The sequence below is a fragment of the Xyrauchen texanus genome, chromosome 7 (assembly GCF_025860055.1).
Source record: "Xyrauchen texanus isolate HMW12.3.18 chromosome 7, RBS_HiC_50CHRs, whole genome shotgun sequence".
Taxonomy (NCBI): Eukaryota; Metazoa; Chordata; class Actinopteri; order Cypriniformes; family Catostomidae; genus Xyrauchen; species Xyrauchen texanus.
Window position 1 is genome coordinate 25,794,579 of NC_068282.1, and position 9,839 is coordinate 25,804,417.

At 36.9% G+C, this 9,839-nt stretch overlaps 1 protein-coding gene across 1 annotated transcript in view; it reads left to right on the forward strand.

Moving 5' to 3' along the window:
• Nucleotides 1-9,839, forward strand: part of dipk1ab (divergent protein kinase domain 1Ab) — a 43,286-nt gene extending 33,447 nt beyond the window's left edge. Inside the window, exons 2-5 of the mRNA XM_052129982.1 lie at nt 2,923-3,057; nt 3,294-3,401; nt 7,320-7,496; nt 7,998-9,839. Of these exons, the coding sequence (XP_051985942.1) occupies nt 2,923-3,057; nt 3,294-3,401; nt 7,320-7,496; nt 7,998-8,810 (1,233 nt within the window). The 3' untranslated portion in view covers nt 8,811-9,839. The remainder of the gene's footprint in view (nt 1-2,922; nt 3,058-3,293; nt 3,402-7,319; nt 7,497-7,997) is intronic.

The following is a 9,839-nucleotide window of genomic DNA, read 5'->3' on the forward strand; positions in this document are numbered from 1 at the left end:
ATCTAACGTTGGGTTCCTTTAGAAGGCCATGCAGAGATGCAGTTTTTCCACAACCAGAAAAACAACATCTGGTGACCTCTTTTTGCTGGGCCCTGCCAGTCGCCAGAAGGGGGTGGGAGAACGTTGTTTCTCTAAGGGTATACTCACACTAAGCAATCTGTACCATGCCCAGCCACGTTTGACCCCCAAAGTCCAGTTTGTTTGACTAGTGTGATCGCTCTGTACCGTGCCCAAGCACGGTACGTGCCTTGGCCTGCTTGAAGAGGTGGGCTCAGGCACGGTTCAGTTGGCTCAGGCACGATACGCATCTAGTGTGATCACTAACTGTGACCGACCAAGGAACTCGAAACATGACGTCAATGATGCGACTGTACAAAGGGATCACTTTGGTCTATGGCATAGGTGCAGTGTTTTCTGGAAATTTGGGCAGATGAGCATATACAGGAACAACTGGAAACAACACACAAGAACTCTAAGATATTTGTTAAAATTTGCGACTATATTTATGCCTGTGGATACCAAAGAGCCATTGAGCAATGATGTGACAAGCTGAAAAAACTGCAGGTTTTTTAGACACTACTATATCTATACATCTATAATTGTGTATGTTGGGTTTTAGTTTTTTCTGTGTGTATATATATGTGTGTCATTGTTCTCTTACTTGTATAAGCTGCTATGTCTTTATAATTTGTGTTTTGTTCAATAAAAAAAATAAAAACTGCAGGTTCAGTATCTGAAGTTACGGAATGCACTCTGTAAATCTGGCTGCTCGCCGAACGAAAAGGATAAATTCTAGTGGTACGATGCTGTCGACAATTAGGCATGTGAGAGGGCTGCCATGTTTTACCATACCCCAAATGACTCAAAAGAAGCCACAGAGTTAGTAACGTTAAAATGATGGACTCCATTGTGCTCTGTGAGAGCAAAGAAGTCGCATCATAATGACTTAAGCGTGCTCAGGCCCGGAACGCTAAGCGCAATGTGAGTGCAGGCCAGCGGGGGAGTGGGTAGGGTGGACAATCGAGCTTGGGCACAGTACAAGGCAACCAGGCCTAGTGTGAGTACGCCCTAAGACCATGCTCCACATGGACTGTTTTTGCCGTTGTGCACCATCTGTTTACATCAGAATCTCCTACTGAACGCGTTTCTAAACGCGTCCTCCCCCCCGGGAGTTCAGGGCCCCCCTTCAGTTAATAACTTGGTGACCTTACTTGACATCTTGGTTAAAAGCAAACTACAGTATAGTGCAATCTTTAGAGTTGAAGTACCTCAGCCAGTCTATCAGTTCACTGCAACAATTAGGTATGTTGTGGAGGTGGGGTTATTCAAAGATAATGCACTGTGACGTTACAATGTAGCCATTTTCTAAATTAGTCGTTTTTGCAGAGTAGAAACAATGAATTAGCTTTTCAGACTGGAGAGGAAGTTTTGATTTCTGAAACGTATAGTATGTTTTTATAGTACAATGACCTCCTGTATGTCAAAACATCATGGAACATTTTTTTCCTCATGACATGAACTCTTTAAGACCCCATTTCCACCTGGTAAGGAGATGCATCTCGGAAGACACATCGCTATTTACACCTGGTCGTTAAATGCATTGGATTTGGAAGAGGGGGTCTCTGCTTTATGACAACATACATCAGTCACTATGTCAGTGTTTTACTGCATGATAATAAAATGCAACAAAGTCAGAAAAGACAAATAGTCAGACAAACTAAAGAAGACCAGTGAAGCTCTCATGATTGTGTATTTATCCGCTTTTTAAACATTTTAACCCACTAGTAATGGGCAAAGTTTAAACCTGTTTTAGTGCAGCGGTTGATTGACAGGGGTTGGGTGGAGCTTCACTGCTGCCGGGATGCATAAGTTACGGATCAGCATTTACACCTCAAATGTGATGTTGTCATATGCATTTTTGACCACATTTGTATGTGTTTCTTGTGATCTGATCACAAAATGTTTTAGACCCTGTTTAGACCTGTATTCAGTGCTGACCACATGTGATCGGATCACCTGAAACATCTTAATACCAGGTGGAAACGGGGTCTAAGTGTAATGTCACTTTCTAAACCATCTCTTTGAGATAACTCATTACTCTGTTTGAGAACTGAAATATTTCTTATTTCTTTAGGGGAGGAGATTAATCTATTCTTTTTATCTAGCTCTTATCTCTATCATTGCAGTGCAACCTCCAGCAAATTGTACTAGATCATAAAAACAGCACATCAGCATATTAGCATTTCCAAAATTGCCTAGTGCTAAAATTTGACCTTCACTACACAGTCCAAAATAATCAAAGTGCTGCTGCACATGTAGAAAAATAAATCTACTTAACTTGTATTAAATGCAGAATTCTAATAATATTGGTTTTCACCTATACAGCTTTAGTGAGAAACCAAATTGTTTTGACTAATTTTGAATGCACAACTTTTTAAGGACAATACTAAAGCCATCAGAATGAGAAAATTATTATTACCGAAATTATTGTACAATTTACAATAAGGTTCTATTTGTTAACATTAGTAAATAAATTAGGTATTATGAATTAACAATGATTTGTTTACTGCACTTATTAATCTTGGTAAATGCTAATTTATCAATATACAATTGGTGAATGTTAGTTACACCATAATGCATTAACGTATGTTAACAATTTTTTATGTTAAAAATGTATTGGTATATGTTGAATTTAGCATTAAACAAGATTAATAAGTTCAGTAAATGCTTTGTTCATTGTTTACAAAAACAACCTTATTGTAAATTGTTACCACCATATTATTATTATTATCTATTATTGCATAGATATTACTATAGTTTTTATCATCAATCACAACTTTTGGGGATATTTTTTGTTTGAGAGAAGAGTAAATATACTTTACAGGCACCATTTTTTCTTTGTTCCTCTCTGTTTGTGCGCAGACCCGGTTCTCCTACCTACACATGAAGTACCTGTTCTTTTCCTGGCTGGCTGTTTTCGTGGGAAGCTGGGTGGTGTATGTGGAATACTCATCTTACACAGAACTCTGTCGTGGACATGAGTGCAAGAACTCTATTGTGAGTTTTCAGTTGCAACGCTTAACTAGATTGTAATAATTTAGAAAAGGGAGCCATCTAGAGGAGAGTGATTGTAGAACACGTTGACTAAAGAAATGGGTCAGACTTGAATGTCCATTTAAAAAAGAAAGAAAGAGATGTGTCAGGCAATCTTGTGGGAGTTACATGCTATAGAATAAAAATTACTAATGCAGTGTAAATGTTGATGTATTTGTATCTACATGTCTTTACTCCAGTGTGAAAAATTCCAGAAGGGGATGATTGAAGGCTCCGCCTGCAGCAGCTTGTGCGAGAAGGGCAGTCTTTACTTGGGGAAGTGTCTCTCTGCCAAACCCAGCAATCAGGTCAGATACACTAGACTGTAGTTGGTCCATAAAAGTGATGCTAGTTCTTTTTTTTTTTATGTTGAAATACTCTTTCCTAGCCCAGCTTAACAAGTTGATTCACTGTGGCTCTGTGGTGCTTTCAACATTGATGTTGGAGGATGGATATTACACATAGCTAACTAATATTGGCCTTGGCATGTTCATGCTGTAAAGCTAGAGGAGAACTGGATCTCCCAGCTTAGTCTGGTTTCTCCCAAAGTTTTTTTTTAAATCACACTAACCAAACATCTTATGGAGTTTTTGTTCCTTGCCAAAGTCTTTTGGCTTGCTCACTAGGGGCTTACAGACAAATACATTAAGGACTGATTTTCTATGTTTTCATTGAAACTGTACACTAGAGGCTTCAGGATATTTAAGACATTACAGACATTACAATATTTTGTTCTGTAAAGAATTACTTGAAAATGATTTGTAGGGACCCTTTTCCCTACAAATCACAACGTATGTAGGGAAACGGCTTCTTAACAACGTAAATGTAGCAAACTTTTTTTTATTTCCAATTTAAAAAAATATTTAGTGTACATTTATAACATTGTATTTTATATTATATTACCCTGGAATATGTATTTTATACATCCGTTGCGATGAGGCTTCTAACACAGCTGCTGAGGGAATGAAAGAAAATTTGGCTTATTACTCTCTCCTTACTGCTGTTATCCTGCTCTCTAGATTTTTTACTTCTTTTTTTGCAAAAATTCAATTAGCCGTGGTCTCCTATTCAGTGCCATTCAAGTTTACCCTGCTATACGTCTACTTGTGTGCTCCAACAGTTCTCCAACCCGCATATGTAAAAGGGTCCATTGTGAAAAGTAGTGTATACCAGGATTTTTTAACCTTTTACCCACTGCGACCCACTTTTTTTGAAAACCAAAAAAGGGTTGTGACCTAGTATTTAAGAAACCCTGTTCTATATAGATAAAAATGACTTGGGGAAGGGAAATGGTCATTATTTTTGCTTTTACAATTGAAAATGACTTGCATAGCTAACATAACATTGGGTCTCATTCATAAACCGTCCATACTTTGTTGTCTATAGTAAATAGCTCGCTTGTGTCAGGATGTGTCCCAGAGAAGTTAAAGACTGCAATAGTCCAACCGCTTCTTCTAGAAGGCAGTAGCAAAGCAACTGTTGGGGGTAGTGAAGTATAATAATATCTTCAGTCAGGTTTTAGAGAAAACCATATTACAGAAACTGCCATTCTTTGGGTGACCAATGACTTATTGATGGCGGAGGACGCTGGAGAGTGCTCCATTTTAGTGTTGTTTGATATAACTGAAGCGTTTGATTCAGTTGATCATTCAGTTTTAATTTATATATTGAAGAGATTGGTGGGAATATTTGAGGATTTTTCGATTGGTATGTTTCCTATTTGTTGAATAGGAAATTTGTAGTGTCTGTAAGAGATGAGATTGTTCAATTAATTTTGGTGTTCCGCAAGGATCCCTTTTAGGGCCAATATTGTTTTCTCTATATATGTTATCTCTAGTTCTGTAATAACTTTTCATTGCCATGCAGATGACCTAAAGTTATATTTGTCATTGAATCCCAATGATCTGACTAATGTGATGTTCTTCAAGCATGTATAGCTGATATAAAACTCTGGATGGCATGTCATTGAATAGAAAACAATGGGAATATATAGAACTGTTGATTTTAGATGGTTGATTATAAGTATAGAAACAATATATTTTACATGTATTGCATGCCCTGATGAAGGCAGACAGTCTACTGATATGTGTTGGCTTTTTAATATTTCTTGCCCAACAGAATAATTTTGTATACTATTGGAGATTGAGTGACTTTCTCATTCTCTACTTAATTTTGCCAAGGCAAGCATTCTTCTATTTGGCTTCTTATATTTGTTCATTGCATAATATTCAGATATGTACAAAAATATAAGACGTTTAAGGGTGAAGGAAGACTGACTCTGTTTGTTTGCCTTTAGATATTCCAAGAGTTGACTTAAATCAACATTTATAAACATATAAAAAGAAAGAATTTCCTTTAGAAGCACAGTCCCAACTCAATTAAATGACATAATCAAACATTCTAATATGTATGTTGATTAAATGCATTAAGCTATTTTAAGAACTATTCAAACTTAAATTTGCTTTTAAGCATCTCTTATTAAATATGCAATCATACTTATTTTAACATTTATTAATAATGATCATTTTTATGAACAATATTTTTTTTGAAAAGGTGCCAGTACGGTGTCCTGTTCGTGAAACGATTAGGCTCGACTTCGAGCACTGCCTAATGGACCACAAGCTCAGTCTGAACCTGTGGACGATGAGGCACAAACAAATGCTCCAGCACAAGCAGCGCTTCAAGCACGCCTTCGGTTAATCCAATGTCTACAGTGGCATATTATAAAATCATTGTTAATTGTAATGCTGTACCATATAAGTTTTATATTGTAATATTCTTTAGGCCTTTGGCTTCGGCAGCACCTTACTCTAATTATCTGCAACTGTTCAGGTGCGGTGGTACTGAAAGCCATTATATGGAGATGGTTTAGACAAGTTTTAAGCAGATGCACACACCCCATCATTTAGAATGATCTGGATTAATCAATATTAGAACACATTCATGTACATACACACATGTTGTGAATCAGTTGGAAATTTTTGGTAAAAACTTTTCCTATCAGTAGGAGTATGCAAAATCCATGCAATTAGTAGTGAATGAGACCAATTGTGAATTAAGAACTGGCTAATGGACACGAATTACATGCACCTATGAAAAATGTCCTGTAGCAATTTAATCTGATTCATGCAAAATGTCCAGCGGCAATTTAATCTGATTCATGCATTAACCTCCTCAGACATGAGTGTAACTAATTTGTGCATTTTCCATTTTTATTTGTAACCTAATAAACATTCTAAAAAAAAGTATGGCAAATACGTGGACTAAGTTGTGAAATGTAAAATAATACCATTTGTTATCTAATTGTTTATTTTGTTTCCAGGAGTGTTGGCTATTCATGTTTTTGAGACGTTAAAGACTTTACATCAGACATTTGCATAATTAATTCTGATTCTAAGTAATGGCCAGCATCTTCCAATCACTGCCAACCATGTTAAAATAAAAGAATACATTATGAATTCTGAATCTATGTACTGATTACCATTGTTTCATATCTGCCAATCTTGTTGAGTGGTCCAAACATCATCTGCAGCCTGAAACTGAACTTTTGATAGGAGGTTTGAATTGAAAGCACTTAGCTGCATAGAGAGCTATAGGATGCTCCCTTCCTCCCTATTTAGTGAATGACTTAACCTCCAGTGTGACGTCTGTCTGCACTTGTCTCAGAAACGCACCTTATTTTCATCCTAACTAAATATACAGCCTCTGAAAGCAAAAAGGTTCAGCTTTCGTATGAACCCATTGATTCTCAATTTAATAATGCACAGTAAATGTAGGATTTTTAAAGAGAAAATGTGCTAAAGTACACAGTGTACATTGTGTTCAGCAGCGTAGCGTTTTGCGATAAATTGCTCAAATAAAAAAATAAATAATGGCATATCGGATGAAACTAGAGACTTTTTTTACTCAAACAAGTTTCATTGTAAAAACTTAATTAGGTTTCTTATCAGATGTAATTTTTGCGCTGTTGTCAGTTGTTTGGTCACATGACTCCATGGGTCAAAAGTTTAAATCTTTACAGATAGCAGAGTCTTCTGAAATGAGATCAACCAGTTTCAATAAATTTAAATTGTGCGTTGCGTTTAGCGAAGCCAAAATACAAAGTCCACGCATGTGTACGCTGGGTCGCACGAGGTTAAATGCATAGAAATTATTAGTAGATGCTTTCAAATTTTTCACTTGTTAAATAACTGTCAAACTGTTCTTACACCGTCATCTTTCTACAGGTATATTCTGGCAGTTGGGGAGATATCGAAGGGATCATAAAGTGTCCCATACAGGAGGTTCCTCATTATGATCTGGGTGTAGAATTAGAGCCCCATAAAGAGTCAGTCTCCTTTAACAGCCCAACCAAAGGGACATCTATGGAGAAATTCAAAGAGATGGTCTTCAGCCATCTAAAGGTCTCAAATCCAATATCATATTGCAATGTGCACATTTGCAAGTAAATTCAAAGCTCTGTTAATTTTAAAGAAACATCTAAAACTTCAAATTGACCTTAAGTTTGTAGTCTTTCAACAGTATTCTTTATCATATATTTCACTGTACATATTACTTATACTTTTATATATTTTACTTAGTATATTTAAATTGTATTAATGCTTCAAGAATGTGTTAGCGTGTTAATATGTATAATGTAAATACACTGAAGGCCTCAGGTCCTAAGTTGTTTGAAATCATTATTTTGTCACTACATTTTATATTTTTAACCACCCTAGACCATTTTAAAATGTTATCTGTATGTAGATTATGCATAAGTTAAGCCGCATGAATTTGTCTGTTGAATAAAAAAAGAGATACTTTTATCCTGCAAGACCTAATTAAAAAGTAGCATCTTTTTGCACACTGAGAATAACTGCATCTCTTCTGAACAACATATTATAATGACACTTTATTCATTGCAGGTAAAAGTAGGAGACCAAGCCAACCTACAGGATTTGGTGACCCTTGTGTTTGGAGTCGCTGACAGCAACAAGGATGGTCAGATCTCCCTGTCAGAAGCACATTCAGCTTGGGCTTTACTGCAGCTCAATGAATTTCTGCTCTCCATCGTGTTGCAGGATCGAGGGCACACTCCCAGACTGCTGGGCTTCTGTGGAGACTTGTATGTGATGGAGAAGGTGCCTTACGTACCACTCTATGGCGTCAGCCTACCATGGATAGTAGAGCTGTGGATTCCAGCCAGTCTGCGACGCAGCATTGACCAGTGGTTCGCCCCCTCGTGGCCACGCAAGGCAAAGATAGCCATTGGTCTGTTTGAGCTTGCTGAGGATATCTTCCATGGAACATTTGGAAGTTTCCTTATGTGCGATGTTTATGCTGCAGGGTTTGGTTACACAGAGCGCTATGATATAAAGGTGGTAGATGCAAGACACATCGTTCCTGAAGCTGCTTTTCAGGAAACAATGCGTGAAAGACGGTGTGAAGAGGACAGTGACTGCGTGTATGGTAGGGACTGCCTCACTTCCTGTGACCTCACGAAACACCGCTGCACCACAGAGGTGACACAGCCAAATCTGACCAAAGTATGTAGCACACTTAAGGACTATCTTCTCTATGGTGCACCATCAGACATAAAAGATGAACTGGAGAAACAGTTGTATGCCTGCATCTCTCTCCAGGGTGCCACTGAACAGATGGAAATGGAGCACTCATTAATTCTCAATAACCTTAAAACTTTGCTTTGGAAGAAGATATCCCACACGAAAGACTCCTAATAAAAAATAACTAAGTAATTACTCTATATTAATTCTATACAGAACACAGGTGATATAAACAATAGACTGGGGCTGTCTGATTGAATTTATACAACCATGAATCCTGGAACCCAATTATTTTTTGTTGCAGCATATACCAAAATAGACTTTGATGCCACGTTCTTTGCATTACTCAGTCTTGACTCAACCCCAAATTGAAATAGCTATGGATGCAGAGAAATACTGCCTTTGCTAATACATGTCCTCCAGTGCAGATAAAATGCCACATTGCTATTCATCCTGTGGATCCCTGTTCAAGAAACAATCAAACTGTATCTAGTCTGCAGTTGGAAGATAAAATTTAGACAGTTCTATTTCAACTATAAAAAAGGATATAGAGCTGAATTGCTGGATTCACAACAGACTGAATCATGTTTGAAAATGAACACATTTTCAGCAACTGATACAGCAACACAATTTTGACATTGTGGTCACACTTTTATTCTATTTCTTAACATTAGGTAAGGCAATAGGTATCAAAACTATTCAACAGCATTTATTAATCTTGGATGTTACTTTATAATAGCATTTTTCATTATTAGTTTAAATTAAGTCATAAGGCATTAACGTAACTTCTAAATGAATTATTTGAACAATGTGTTGCCAAAACTGCTATACTGCCTAGGTGCATTTTGAATAGATGTTTTAAGAGGCCTAAAAATGCGTCTATCACTGTTGATGATGACCCGAGAGCTCAATTATAGATTATAGTGATACACAAGCTCTTGGTTCACATTTTACCTTTGTTTTGTTTCAAATTAGGACTTGGGGCAACTGAAACCTTTTACCAAATTAAAGTACATTTGAACAAACTTGGACTGCATTCTTTCAGTTTCAATCCTATGAGTTTTGACAACAGCCTATATAGTGCTGAAACATTGATCTTGGCACTTCAAATTCTGTCAATGCTAATGGTTTACCCTAGTCAAAAATCAGGTTACACCAAAGAAATATTCCAAAATCTTGGGCTACTTGTTAAATGCAACAATA